General features: G+C 36.4%; 1 protein-coding gene across 1 annotated transcript; it reads left to right on the forward strand.

Annotated features, from left to right (window-relative positions):
* The first annotated feature begins 1483 nt into the window (after positions 1 to 1483).
* LOC6644260 (nascent polypeptide-associated complex subunit alpha, muscle-specific form) lies at positions 1484 to 8205 on the forward strand. The gene is made up of 3 exons (XM_002066769.4): positions 1484 to 1642; positions 6026 to 7026; positions 7088 to 8205. The coding sequence occupies exons 2-3, from the start codon at positions 6027 to 6029 to the stop codon at positions 8020 to 8022; spliced, it is 1935 nt and encodes a 644-aa protein (XP_002066805.1). The 5' UTR covers positions 1484 to 1642; position 6026; the 3' UTR covers positions 8023 to 8205.
* The last annotated feature ends 7293 nt before the right edge of the window (positions 8206 to 15498 follow it).

Consider the following 15498-nt stretch of genomic DNA (forward strand, 5'->3'; position numbering starts at 1 on the left):
CCTTAATAGCATTTGATTTATTCCCAGAATTTTTTTTTTAATAAATAATTTTTAACGAGCGCTTTCCCACTTATGTTACACTCATAGTCAGTAAATATTATTATTATTATTAAAGTGTAGGATATAGTTGTAAACTATCAACCTAACTATATTTTACAAGCACTGGCAACTAAGGCCTTTGGGTTAGACGAAAACTACATCCATACACTAGCCTGGGATTCGAACCCGGATCCTCGTTGTTCAGTTGACTATATGACTATTGACTAATGACACTTAGAAAACTCGTCTACCGAGGACTGCTCTCAACACGTTTATTTTCAAGCATCACTTGATGACAAATATATACTTGAAATCTAATAAAAGAAAGTTTTTATTAGATTTAATTTTATTTAAAAACATCATCAAAATACTGAAAATTCCATTTCGACAGCTTACTTTAATTGTGCATAAGCTTTTTCAAACTATTGAAAAAATATAATTAAAATATTAACTTATTATTATTAAATTAAGCTATTTCAGCTTAATTTTGTCGTGAAGACAACTCATCTACCGAGGAATGCTAGTCAGTAAATAAAATACTCAATATACATATAACTTCAGTACGTAGATCCATTTTGAACTTTCGACTTTGTATGAGAACTTCTCCTAAGACTGCACACAATTGATAACATTAAAGCAATATTGTCACTTTTAGCGAGTTTTCATTTCAAAGGGAGATCTTTCATCGGAAATCTTTCTTATCGTCGAAGAAATGTACAGGGCCGTAAAAGAGCTGACCAAGCTGAGATACCTTTAGAAAAAATCAAATCTAGCCAATTATTATCTATTATCTCTTGGCCTGGTGATTGGCGATTATTGGAAGTGGTTTTCAATTTCTGGGCCCCTGTCTTTTGAATCCGTCCCTGCGGTTAAGCTGCAATGTACAATGCCAAGTACTTACTAGGGTATTTATTGTTATTTTGCACACTATCAGAACAGTGTGATGTGTAATGTGATTGGGGAATTTAAATTTTCTACATTCGCTTCCGTTGTATCATATGTATATATGTACGTATGTATATCGCCAAATCTGTATGGCAAACCACATCTGATTGCTAAGCAAGCCACTGTAAATGACTGAGACTTCAATAACCCACTGGCTCCCCTCTCCGCCACCGTACAACCTACCTACTCATTTTCGTTCATACAGTTCCAGCACTAAAACTAAAATTAAATAAATATATTCAGACTCACACACACACAAACACACATTGCTTACACACACATGGTCAACAAACAAACACACACACACACTCACCCACAACAACTTTATATGACGCTCCAGAGAGATGCCAGCGATGACAAATACAAAAGGCGTCATAGAGGCAGCAACCAACAACAACAATCACTTGTTTTGGACTGCTCTCTCCGTCCGCTTAGTCCGTGAGTAAGCAGAGCGAAGCGAAGCAAAGCAGCGCAGCCAGCACACAATTTTTGAACCGCAATTTCAGTTGTTGGAGGAACTTGGCACGAAACTAAAGCACCAACAAATTGTTAGCGCGGACAACCGAAAAAGCAAAGCAGAAAACAAAAAAGAAAAAAAACACAACTAAGCAACAAAACAATAATAATAAAAAACAAAGAGACAACAAGAAATTGCAAAGTAAATACATACATAAGTGAAATATATATGTACATATATACATATATATATATAATTTAAAGCCAAAAACAAAAACCCTAAAAATTATTTTCGTGTTTGCACACAAAGGAAGACGAAATTTGTGTTTATTTGCTGACTAAATTAAAAAAAATTAAATGAAATCTTGCAGCAATCGACGAAGTTTATATACCCTAAACAAGTCACATGCTAATTTTAAATCTAAAAACAACTTTTAAAATTCCGTTATATGTGCGATATATTCCAATATCATTCAGGACATTATGGGGTATCGAAAAATTAACGAAAATTATTAAATTCTTTCTTAATAATTATCACTTCAAATTATGTTTAAGAAACAAGTGCTTTAGTTATGCTCTTTTATGTCCTTATGGATAAGATAGGAAACAAATAGGCAACTCAAAAAATAAAAGTATTTGGTGTTAGTTTCTTAGTCTAAAAGGACAGATCGACTTGGCTTCTGGTGTCAGGCTATTGCCTCACCCACCAAAGTGGCATTTCTCTTTGGAATAAAAAGTGTATTTAATTGCGTTTAATGCACGATTTTGAACGATTTCAAGGTCACGAATGCGCCATTCGAAACAATTGAGTCTAGACATGTGCCAATACGTTAATTGATTCAAAAAGAAAACCGAGCAAAGTACTCATCGAATTGGAAACGTAGATTTTTCCATTTCCACTTCAGGCTTAATACAAACACATTCAATTTTGTGAAAATATTTTTATTAACTTGGTATCCATCAAGATGTCAACAGATGGAAAATTTAATTTGTTTTCTTTTTGACTTTTCTAAGGTGCATCTAGTATTACTTTGGAATTTTATGTGTTTTCTTTTCATGCCACTCAGCAAATCGTTTTAAATTTAGAATATTTTTGATTCTGTATGCACGTGTGGATATTTAAGTAGAGCAACTTAGGAACTTAATTATCTCTATGTTTATCATATATAGAGAAGTATGTATAAAGCAAATCATAAAAAGATTTATGATTGTTATCTAATGGAGACTTGAAATGCATTATGTGTAAATGCTCACAAATAGATGACTCTTTAAATTCCTTTTTAGAAATCATTGTTTTTTTTTAAAGAGTGAATTGGTTTTTTGGTTTTTACCAATATATGTACTTATGTGTATAAAACAAATATCATTTCAAAATCTTACTTTTTTTGTTGCCATTTTTAACCAAATGAAATTTTAGTTTACCTTCATTATATTCCCACACAAAAGTAATAAAAATGTTTTTCATTTTTGGCCACAGTTGAGCAAACTAGAGAAACAATTATAAAAAACTCTAACCCTATCTATTAATACCCTTCAACAATTAAACTTTATATATTTATGACTGAGTTTTAAATCAACACACACAGTTTAAACACACCTTTTAAATGGATTAGATTGATCTTATAATGTTTTATATATATAAAAAATTGATTAAATTATTCTGCAAATTTCGATATAAATCGAAGGTTTTTGTAATCTTATAAAGCCGTTACTTTTGAATAATTACAGGGTATCAAACAGCAAACTAAAACAAGACCCACAAAAACCGGCTTTTGACGCCCAATTAATTTTATTTAAGAGTTTATTTTATTGTTTTCCCCTACAACATTTCCTTTTCTTTTTGCAACTTCACTTAGGTAACTCATTAAATGAGTCTTTACTTCACAGTAAAATCCATTTGAAACTTGTTGAGGTCTTTAGTTAATAAAGCTATTTATTACACGTAATTTGACATTTGATCTGTCAAGTCTGATAACCCTCATAGTTTTTAGACTTCAATGAAAATACTAAAAATCAAGTATACTCATGTATATAATCACTGGGAATTCCAAGAAACACTTTCTAGTTACATATGTATATGTTTATTTATTAACATGTAGAAAACGAAACAAACTTATTGAGATCAATTGACGTCACAATTGTGATGCATGATCATATTTCCTTCTCCATGAGTCATTCGATATGGCAAACCGGTTTTTGGTATTGTTTATTTGCAACAAGTGCATCTATGTACATGAAATCAGACATAAACAGAGACAAATACACACATACACATGCAAAGTTTCATTATAAACAATAATTTCGTTTACTATTGTATTTGATCAAAGGTTTTTGCAAAAACTTCAAGGTCACTAAAGTTGTTTTATGTTTATATTTAGTATTTCAAATAGTTGTTTAAGGATTCTTTCTGTTTTTTTTTTCACTTTCTCTAGGGCCCATTCAATCATTACATAGTTTAAAGGATATTTTACCCCTTCTTGTCTTTTGGAATGCTAAATTTGTTTGCATTTTTACATGTTTCTGTATTTTTTAAGTAATTTAAAAAAAGGTCACTAAAATCATCGCCCCATATAGATAATGGAAGAGAATTACAAAATATATCCGTAAATATAACAAGCAAATGTCAATTTATATGCAAAAGATCGTAAGATATTGCCTATTTCCATATTTGGATTATACAAAAAATGTATTTTTTTTTATATATTCCCCACTTCTTACATAAACAAGATTTTACTGCACAGATTTTGTAGCACATGGTAAAATTTGCCGACTAGTTACTTGGAAATTCTACATTATTTATGAAGCAAAACAATTTATTTTAATTAAGCAGCGTTACAACATTGTGTATGTAGTTACCCCGCATTTCGATTCACTACTTTACTACAAGGTTTTACCTTCTAGCCTCATAAAGAAAGTTGCCATTTTAAAAACTTGACCTTTAGGAAACAAACATACGCGTCTGTGGGCGCACCCCAAGAACTTATTAATTACACGAAAGAACATGGCAAAAGTCAATGGAGCGTAGCCACGCGACAAGTCGACCAAATCACCAAGTTAATTATCATTAGCTTGGCCGCCCCAACAAACAAAAAAGAAACAACAACGACACGCATTAAGGCCCTCTAAAAATGGCCAACCAGGGCGTGACATTGCGTCACTAGACCTCTTTAAGTTACTCGCGAAAAGGAAAGGGAATTGGGATGGGGATGGAAATGGAAATGGAAATGGGTGGGGAAATGGTAATAGGAAACTGACGCAAATATGGAATATCAATTAGAGCCATTCAATATAGAATGGTATGCAAACAAATTGTAACACATTTGCCGCAAAAGGTCTAAAGTTCGAGGGGTTTACCGAGTTGACAATTTATTATTAGCACAAATTGAATCAAATTGTTTATGCAAAAATAAATTTAAGCTGCGTCGTCGTCGCAATGAAGAATGACAATTTGTGGGAAGGGAGCTAGATAACTTTTATACTACGAGTACATGACATCTACATAAATGTAGATATGTTTGTAAATGCGTCTTCATTTAAATATGAAAATTAAAATTTATATATCATATATATATATAAATATCTGTGCGATATCGGGTAAACAGAAAGGCAGAAAAAAGGAAACGTTGTAGACCCCTCAAGGTCGAGATGCTCTTGATCTGTATTATCTGACGAATGGATATAGCTTTTTTCGCCCGTCTGGATCAGTTGATTGTTCTCCCTCAGCTTAATAGATATTGAGATCAAACTTTTATTATCATAGGTAGATTGAGTTGGAAGAGTTTTTAAAATATATGGTACAAATCTTTTACAAACATCCAAGGTCCATGAAACTTGTCCAATATAAATGGCATTCAATAACTATTATACTATTTCCAAATGGGATTGTTCACATCGTGTAAAACTTAGAGCTATCTTGTAAATTTACTTAGAATTCTGATGGATCGAAACGCATCATATATAAACATATTGTGCTTTTGACATTCAAGACTTAGAGAAACGCGACAATGCTTAGTCATTACTAAAAATGTAAACAAATTTTAAATAATGTTCCATTGCTTGGGGACTAAAACAATTGTCATAAGCCATTAACTTTTGTACCCCCGTTTAATACGCCTAATTTATAATATCGGTTTCCAGTGTAAACTTTTTAAAAATATTGCGACAAAGATTTATTCATCAAAATAGCGAATACTGATTGAGTTCTAATTGTTGGCCACAAGTCGTTTATTCTATGAATATAGGTGATTGAGGTTGCTTTAATTCGATTATGTTGTTATTTCTTAAAATGAATCACTTTATTTTTCTGAATATTTCTTAATAAATATTTTTTGTTCTTCTCAAATATGTATATGCTGAGCGCCCTATGATCTGGCATATATGTATGTATGCACATAGTCTCGCAATTGATAAGACCAGACTCACTTCATTCAGTCCATGTATATAAGGTGTCAATTTACTGGAGCATCTCAGTCAAAGACGTAGCAAGCTAGTCGTTAGATCTCATTCCTCTGGACTACATATATACCTATCTATACTATCTATACTTTGTGAACCTTAATAACCCGCGTAATATCAATAATTCCAGCATGTTGCGGCCTGTATCAAGGCGAGTGAGCCACATCGTGGTGCTGGCCTTGCTTATTCTGGCTATGGGCCTGGACGATGCCCAGGCAAAACGTTGGTCTGGTGGCGGAGGCAGCAAGAGTCGTGGTTCCAGTTCGAGCTACACACCGAGACGTAGCAGTTCCTCATCATCATCTTCTTCATCGTCCCACTCGTACTCAAAACCTTCGTATTCCAATACGGATTTGACACGACTGAGTTACTCTGGTTCCCATTCGCAACCAAATCGAGCTAGCAGTGTCAGTCAATCTCAGGCTAGCCACAGTGTTTCTCGTCCAGCCACTGCCTCACCCATTGGCTGGAATGTACCACCAAAGAATCAAGGTCCACCGCCGGCCTATTCGGTCTCAAATCCAGTGGGTGGAGCTCATACCAATATACATGAACGCCCTCCAGCATACAATCCATCATATAAACCGCCGCCACCGAGTTACTCGGCAGCCAATACCAACAGTAATTCCCGACCGGCATCCAGTAGCAGTTCTCACTACACACCCGCCACCAACTACAGACCCAGAAACAGCACCGGTGGATTCGGATCAGGAAGTCATACTCCGATCACAGCTACCAATGCCCACAACGTCCAATCCAGCTATCCTCGTCAACAGGCCGGTGCTACCTACTACAATCCCGGCCAACTTCCTCCTGGAGCTACTTATCACAGCGCTGGAAGTCTGCCAGCAGGAGCGACCTATCATCCCAGTGGTTATTCCCCAGCCGGTGGCTATCATCCCGGTGGCTATGCTCCTGCAGGTGCCACTTATCATCCGGCTGGCCAAGTCCCGGCCGGTGCTACTTTCTATCCATCCGGAGGAGTTCCCCATGGCGCCACCTACTATCCACAGGCTCCAGTTGCTGCTGTGCCAGCGGGTGCCACATTCTTGCCCGCTGGAGCTGCTATTCCAGCCGGAGCAACATATTATCCCCAAGCACCTCAAAGATCATCTTCTGGATTGGGATTAGGTGCGTAATCTATTGTAACTCTATAAAGAATATATCTTATCCGAAATTCTCTTGTTTATAGGTACGGGACTGATCGCTGGTGCTCTTGGTGGTGCTATTCTAGGACATGCCCTTACTCCCACGCAAACACGTGTAATTGAGCATTCTCCCTCCTATGGAGGCGGTGGTGGAGGTGGTGGTTATAGCAACGGCAACAATGATGACAAGATTATCATAATCAATAATGGACCTCCAGGATCAGTGACAACTACAAGCGCTGGATCTGGAACAACTGTCATAAATGCTGGTGGACAACAACAGGCACCTGCCGCTCCGTCTTACCCAGTTGCTCCAGTTCCTCCTGCTCCTCCAGCACCAGCTGCAGGAGAGCCACAGACGCCATTAGCCCCATTGAACCCTGTGCCACCGGCCCCAGCTGCAGCTGCTGGTGAAGCGGCAGCCCCTGTACCACCACCTGTTGCAGCTCCTGCACCTTCAAATGCCGCACCAGTTCCACCAGCTCCTGCTGCACCACCTGCTGATGCCAATTCTGCTCCACCACCCGCACCAGGAGGCATAATCTGTGTACCTGTTCGTGTACCCGAGCCAGATCCAAAAGATGCCACAAAGACCATTGAGGTAGAGAAGATTGCCTGCTATCCAGCACCACCGCCAGAAGCAACTCCACCTGCAAATGGCACAGAACCAGTCGCTGGAGCTGCTGCTGCTGTTCCTGGTCTTGCGGCCGCTCCTGTAACCCCATCGCCGGACTCTTCACACCTGGCACCATTCCAATCGACCACACCATTTATTGTGCCAGAGGGTTCGGTGCCATTGGCTCCATTGCAGCCAGGTGGCCTTCCAGATGTTATGCGCATGCCAGGTCTAACTTCGGCACGGCTTTCTGCAGAATCAGGACTACACGATGCTCACAATCTGGCCGATAAGAAATCTCTATCTAATTTAAGTACATTTTCGGCAATACTAACCGTTCTGGTGGCATTCTATCTACACTAGATTTAGAGGAATGATGATAAAACGCCGCTTTAATCCAAAAGTAATTTATTGCCATTCGAGAGAAACAATTACATTTTATTCTAACCAACTGCAATCGAATCGCTTTATATAAAGATATGTCTGTATATTTTGTAAACCAAACGAATTTTTTGATATTAAATATACTCAGAGATCTAGATCTTACCACTGCTTTTAGTGCAAAATACTCTCTAAACTAACTCATCTTAAGGACTTAGTGCATTGTGGTATTCAAGCCTTATCTGACTACTCAGCGCCTAGCTAAATGCCCATACGTAATTCCGTGCATGAAGTAATCGCTTATCAATGATATCAAACAGTTTTACGTCATTTATTGTTAGAAACCTCCGTTTTCCTACTGCTCTATGCTAATGGAAGGCTCTGATCAAATTATAGCTTACCTACACTTAAGTCACACAGTTTGCCTAAGTTGTAACTTTGAGTGCCATGTCGCGAGTGCCCAAATAGTTCGATTGCAGCAGTCCGAAGACTATTCCTATAAGACGCTCAATATACAACAATTTGCATTTTTAATAAATTTGAAACCGAAAACTTAAAAAAAAGCATTTCGATCGATACTTTTTCTGACAGTTTTATACAAACGGTGGTTAGTATCAAGTCAATTTATTTACCTGAACCCTTTCAGTCCAATGAGTTCCAAATTAAGGACGTCAGATTGAATAAGACAAATGGACAGACAAATATGGGGATGTATAGGCCCATTTTATATTACATTTAACTTTTAACTGGTTCTTATATGTATTTCGTACCGTCATTTCTTATTTGGCAGAGCTTTTAAATCTGGGTTGTGTATTGGCTAAGCCTTTCCAAGACACAAACCACCAAGCCACTGGCAACTAAGGCGTTCGGCTTATTGTTAGACGAAAACTACATCCATACACTAGCCTGGGATTGGAACCCGGATCCTCGTTGTTCAGCTGACTAAATGACTGGGCCACTTAGACAGCTCATCTTCCGAGGATTGCGATAATTAATAATAATATGAAAATCATTTCAGGATTTTGCGCTATTTTCTTTCTCCTCTAAAATACAAATTATGGTTCAATTATATATCTTGTGGATAATTACACAGGCCGACATGATTTTTGGTGACGTTAACCTGAGAGGTGTTTTTAACTAATTCGGGTACGCTGATTCTGACTGCATACTCAGTTTTTGTTCATCACGTCCAGATTTTGTGAAATTAAGGGATCTAGGGTTGGAAAATAGGCACCCAAAAGTATACTATATAAAGTTCAAAATTGTTTTTCTACATTTTTAACGAATCGTAGAATTTCTTGTTTAAGAAAAATAGCTGTTGTTTGCCAACATTACTTATAAACAATTTGTTAGATGCATAAAATACAATAATTTTTTAAAATTAACAAGTTGCAAATTCTTTGAATCCCTATTTACTCATTTTGGAACCATATTCAAAGTGCATGATAATATGCATGATAACAAAGAAACGCCTCTTTGATTTTGTGTAAATTGCGTTTAAATCATACCTAATATATTAATAGGTTAAAATAATAACGTTTTGAGTATAATAACTTCTTTATATTATACTAGAAAATATTGAAAATGAGGCCATTTTGAATAACTTCAACGCATTTTTTTTCGAAATCCTGACGTGATAGGCAAAAACTAAGTACAGGGCCGTGATCAGCACCCCCAAATTACTATAAAAGACCTATTGAACTTAGAACACTTTTTCATGACCTCGAAAATGTCGGCCTGTGTTATAAAAGACCATATTTAAAAAATTTAGAATTCGAATATATACTGAAGGTATGGGAACTATTATATCGAGGAATTATTGAATTTTATATTGACTGTAACTTGTGTTATATTTATCCGATCTGATTGAAATTTTGGGATCTGATGTTTTATATCCAATACTATCACATGAGTATATTTCATACGATACCCCAAATGCGTTACCTGCTGATTTAGTGTTCCGATCCTAAAAAAATCATCCTTGAAAGCACAGAAAAAAGATTTCAGCCCGATAGCTCTTAAGATGGCCGAGTAAAACGCATAGGCACCGACGGACATGGCTATGTCGACTCAGTTTCTCATGCTGATCAAGAATACTTTATACATATTGTCAGAAACGTCTCCTTAGTTGCCTTACAAACATCTGAACAATATAAAAAATGCTCTACAGCTTACATTCTCTTGAGTGTTAAATAAATTTGTATAATAAAATAAAAAAAAATTTACAAAAGAATTTTAAAATTTTTTAGCATATCCAAATTCAAATGTAATTCATCAATGTTGATCATAAATGTTTTCCGTAAATATTAATAATATATCATTATTTTCATATGAGTTTGTAATTACATTTCTACATACATATACATATGTACCTCCATTGGCTGCGAAATTTATCATTATCATTTTAATACTGTTCATCATTGGTGTTTCTCTGCTGTTTTCTTGTCGAGGCCATTTGGGCTCTCAGTCTGGAAACCAATAGGAAGAAAGTATATTATGAAAGAATTTACCCCACGAAAATTGTTTGATTTCTTGCTTTTCTCTTTCAAGAATCTTCTTTGCCATCGCTTAGAAAACAGTAAAAAGAACAAAGCAAAGGGAGAAACGAATAATATTAAATATTGGTCGTGCGGTCTTTGCGGGCATTTCGCGTCGATAAGTAGAAAGTAGTAGTAGAAAGAGAGAAAAAATAACGCGAACGAAAAAACTTGTGAAAAGAACAGTAAAAAGACTTCAGTGTAGAGCCGACCTTTTCCGTCTTCTTTGCAAGCCCTTTGGATGTGTACACGCACACATATGCAGTTTATGTAGCGTTGTGTGGTAGTAGTTGGCTCATGATGTTGGCGCATTACGAGTGCGAGTGAAAGAAACATAGTATTGAGTGCGAGTGTGGGGTGATGTGATTGTACACTTCGGAAAGCTTCGGCTGGCAGCGTTTCAGCAGAGCCTATTTGCGGGCAGCGGCGTCGAGGGCAAAATTTTGAGGCGAATAGTCGAATTTCTTAGGGCGAGAGGGCAACATTTTAAACATTTAACAATTTAAAACACGGACGACGATGATACATATTGGAGAGAAAAAAGTTTTATTTTAGCGAACGGATAGCGAAACTATAAAAATGAAAAAAATTAGGAGAAATTATTGGCTTCTACAATTTAATACACCGTGGCTTTTGAATAATAAATAATAAAGTATACCGACTTCGGTATACCATCAGGTGAACAAATATTTTAAATTTCGAACACCAAATGTATGTTTATAAAATTCGTTTTACACAAACATGCACTCTAGCGCCGCCACTAGCCAACTCCGCCTAATAAAACTCGCTTATACGTATGTATGTATATCTTCTATGTTTATAGTCCGGGAGTGGGCGTGGCAAAATTTTGAAAAAAGCTAAAACTGCACACAATGCATACATTTAACCTAGGGTCTGCACAATCTGTGTAGTGCTCCCGCATTTTCGCAATGGACCGAAAACTGCATTCGCAGTGAACGACTTCCACCTGTGCCGCTTGGCCCTGCCGCCGGAGATTGTGGCTCCTTATAAGGCGTTCTTTCCGTTTCCGGCACTGGTTCGTCATCCAATGGCACTGGTTGAACCATAACCGTTTCCGGCACTGGTTCCTCATCCACTGGCTCTGGTTCCTTATTATTTGGCGACTTTCCTGTTGCTAGGATTGCCATCCAGAATGAACGCAATGAGCTGTGGGAAAACATTGCTTCTTTTAATTGCATTGCATTGGGCCTATTGGCCCACCAACAAAGCTTTCAGATTAGCAGATAAATACGTGATTTCCTGAGTACTGAAGTGCATAATTTTTTTCACATTTTCCATTAGTATCCTGGGGACAGGAAGTCTTCAACCATTACTAGAAATTGTTGTACTCTCTTCCATTGCATTTTCCATTCCGGATTAGCGGGTTGCTTTCAGTAATTATTTCGTTCTTTCCTGTTTGGCAGCCGAAGCGTTTGCCTATAGCCAGGCAACTGAGTTGCTAGCCACTTTATTGTTTCTATCTCGACTGAGATCTTTACAATTTGGTCCCTACTTAAAAACTATATGGGCGACATGATCCCCTGTAAAAGGAGATAACTTTTTTTCTTAAAATTAGACATAGTAAAATTTCAGCTTAGGATGTATGTTAAGTATTATGCTTAGGTTTTTAGAAGATATATTATATATTAGAGTGTTATGTATTGGATGGTTTTGATGGATTTTGCATGAGTACCCTGGGGACAGGAAGTCTTCAACCATTACTAGAAATTGTTGTACTCTCTTCCATTGCATTTTCCATTCCGGATTAGCGGGTTGCTTTCAGTAATTCTTTCGTTCTTTTCTGTTTGGCTGCCGAAGCGTTTCCCTATAGCCAGGCAACTGAGTTGCTAGCCACTTTATTGTTTCTATCTCGACTGAGATCTTTACAATTTGGTCCCCACCTTAAAAACTATATGGGCGACATGATCCCCTGTAAAAGGAGATAACTTTTTTTCTTAAAATTAGACATAGTAAAATTTCAGCTTAGGATGTATGTTAAGTATTATGCTTAGGTTTTTAGAAGATATATTATATATTAGAGTGTTATGTATTGGATGGTTTTGATGGATTTTGCATGAGTACCCTGGGGACAGGAAGTCTTCAACCATTACTAGAAATTGTTGTACTCTCTTCCATTGCATTTTCCATTCCGGATTAGCGGGTTGCTTTCAGTAATTCTTTCGTTCTTTTCTGTTTGGCAGCCGAAGCGTTTCCCTATAGCCAGGCAACTGAGTTGCTAGCCACTTTATTGTTTCTATCTCGACTGCGATCTTTACAATTTGGTCCCTACTTAAAAACTATATGGGCGACATGATCCCCTGTAAAAGGAGATAACTTTTTTTCTTAAAATTAGACATAGTAAAATTTCAGCTTAGGATGTATGTTAAGTATTATGCTTAGGTTTTTAGAAGATATATTATATATTAGAGTGTTATGTATTGGATGGTTTTGATGGATTTTGCATGAGTACCCTGGGGACGGGAAGTCTTCAACCATTACTAGAAATTGTTGTACTCTCTTCCATTGCATATTCCATTCCGGATTAGCGGGTTGCTTTCAGTAATTTTTTCGTTCTTTTCTGTTTGGCAGCCGAAGCGTTTGCCTATAGCCAGGCAACTGAGTTGCTAGCCACTTTATTGTTTCTATCTCGACTGAGATCTTTACAATTTGGTCCCTTGAGGGACCATCGAGGGACACGGCCATCATAGTTAACATTTTTACAAAGTCCCCGCTCCTGACCTTTTTTACCGAGGTTTCGGCTTTCTCGTTACCCTTTCCGGGATTAATTCGTATCTGAAATATTTACAAAATATTATTAATATAATTTTTATATATTTTCGAAACTCTCTTCAACTTACCAGGGGGGGGCAAAAATAGCTCGTCGATGCTAATGAAGAATGCCTCCTTTAAAAAAATGTCCATTGAATTAAAGTTTTCCAAAATTCTTTGCTTCGCATTTGTTGGGAACTTGCGGCAATATTCTTTGAATTCCGCAATTCCAGCCACAATTTTTGCGTCGGGAATCCTTTCCAAAACTTCAATTTCACTTGGAGTAATCTCGAATTTTAGGTTTGTCATTTTTCTGGTTTTGTTCTTTTAAATTTTCTTTTACTTTATATTCATTTTTATCTATTTTAAAAAGCCCGACTTTTATCTCCGTTTTATTTGAATTTCGATTTTACTCCCATCTCGATTCCCCTGGAACTCGGAAACCCCTTCGCAAATTTTCGTCGCCTGGAATCTCCTTAGAACGGAAATCTCGCTGCTCTCGACATTAAATTTTAGACTTGGCATCTTCGTAATTCTTTTAATTGTGCTTTATCCTTATTATCATCTTCGCTAATTTCAAAAAGCCCGACTTTAATCTTACTGTTCAATCTGTTCAATTTCAAATTTTCTCCCATCTCAATTGGAATCAAACTTTCTCCCATCTCAATTGGGACAAGTTTTCTTCCATCTCAAGAGGAATCAATTTTCTCCCATCTCAATTGGGCGAAGAAAAGAACAAAGAAAGCGGGTGATTTTTCGTTGTTTGAAAGGCACTGAAACGAGATGCAGTTTGAAAACTACTGGAAAACTCATCTGTTTGAGGATTGACTCTGCCAGCAGAAATCGTGTCGCTTTATATAAAGATATGTTTGTATATTTTGTTAACCAAACGAAATTTGGTTTGGCTAGATACTCAGAGATCTAGATCTTACCATTGCTTTTAATGCAATTGTGATCAAGAATGCATGTATTAATGGTAAACGTATTTTATTGCGCGTTTCAATCTTTTCACCAATTTTATTTTAACTTTTGCCATTAACTGGTTCTTATATGTATTTTGTACAGTCATTTATTATTTGGCACGGCTTTTACATCTGGGCTGTAACTTAGCTAGATTTATCCAAGACACAAACCAGCAAACCAAGATGAGATTCATGGTATCATAAATTAACTTATTGTTAAAAACAGTTTGATTTTTGGAAATAAATGTGATTTTTTATGTGGTATCTTTTAAAAACCTTTTTTATACTTTTTTGAACCATTCGTAATAAAAACCTCTAATTTCATAATTATTAAAAACTATCCAATAAAACAGTATTTGTGATTATAACAGCTAAGTTGCAACTTTTATTATTTTACTCAAATGCAACGATTTAAAAAAAAGCTTTACTTTAATTATAAGAATCCCCAAAATAACTTATATTTTATTTGTTGAAAAACAAAATTCAAATGATTTTGAACGAAAAAATCTTTTTAAAGAAAATGTATAGAAGCCGATTTTTATACCATAGGGTGAAATGGTATATTAAAAACGCCAAAATGTATGTAACAGGCAGAAGGAAGCATCTCCGAACCCACAAAGTATATATATTATTAATCAGGATCAAAAACCGAGTCGATCTAGCCATGTCCGTCTGTCCGTCCGTCCGTATGAACACCTAGATCTCGGAGACTATTAGAGCTAGAGCCACCAAATGGTATGCAGTCTCATGTAGTATGTACAGTTATCGAGTTTGTTTCAAATTTTCGCCTTCCGCCCCCGGAATTTACAAAAAACAGATTTTCTTAAAAACTATGTAAGCTACCGACATTAAATTTGGTATGTAAGCTAGCTTAATAGACGCGCAGATATTGACTATTTAAAAATTTTGCCAAGCCCATTTCCGCCCCCGAAAATTAAACAAAACTGATTTTCTCGAAAACTAACAAAGCTAAAGTCACCAAATTTAGTATGTATATTGGTATGCGTGCAGAATATATATATTTTACTATGTTGCCACGCCCACTTCCGCCTCCATAATTTAGAAAAAACCGATTGGATTTTTTGCAATTTTTTTACCATCGCGATCAAATTTGGCAGACTAATAAATCTTATCTATTTCTATCAAACTATCAAATTTTATTCAAATCGGACTAGAAACATACAAAATAT

Source organism: Drosophila willistoni (genome assembly GCF_018902025.1).
Source record: "Drosophila willistoni isolate 14030-0811.24 chromosome 2R unlocalized genomic scaffold, UCI_dwil_1.1 Seg167, whole genome shotgun sequence".
In the NCBI taxonomy this organism is placed as follows: Eukaryota; Metazoa; Arthropoda; class Insecta; order Diptera; family Drosophilidae; genus Drosophila; species Drosophila willistoni.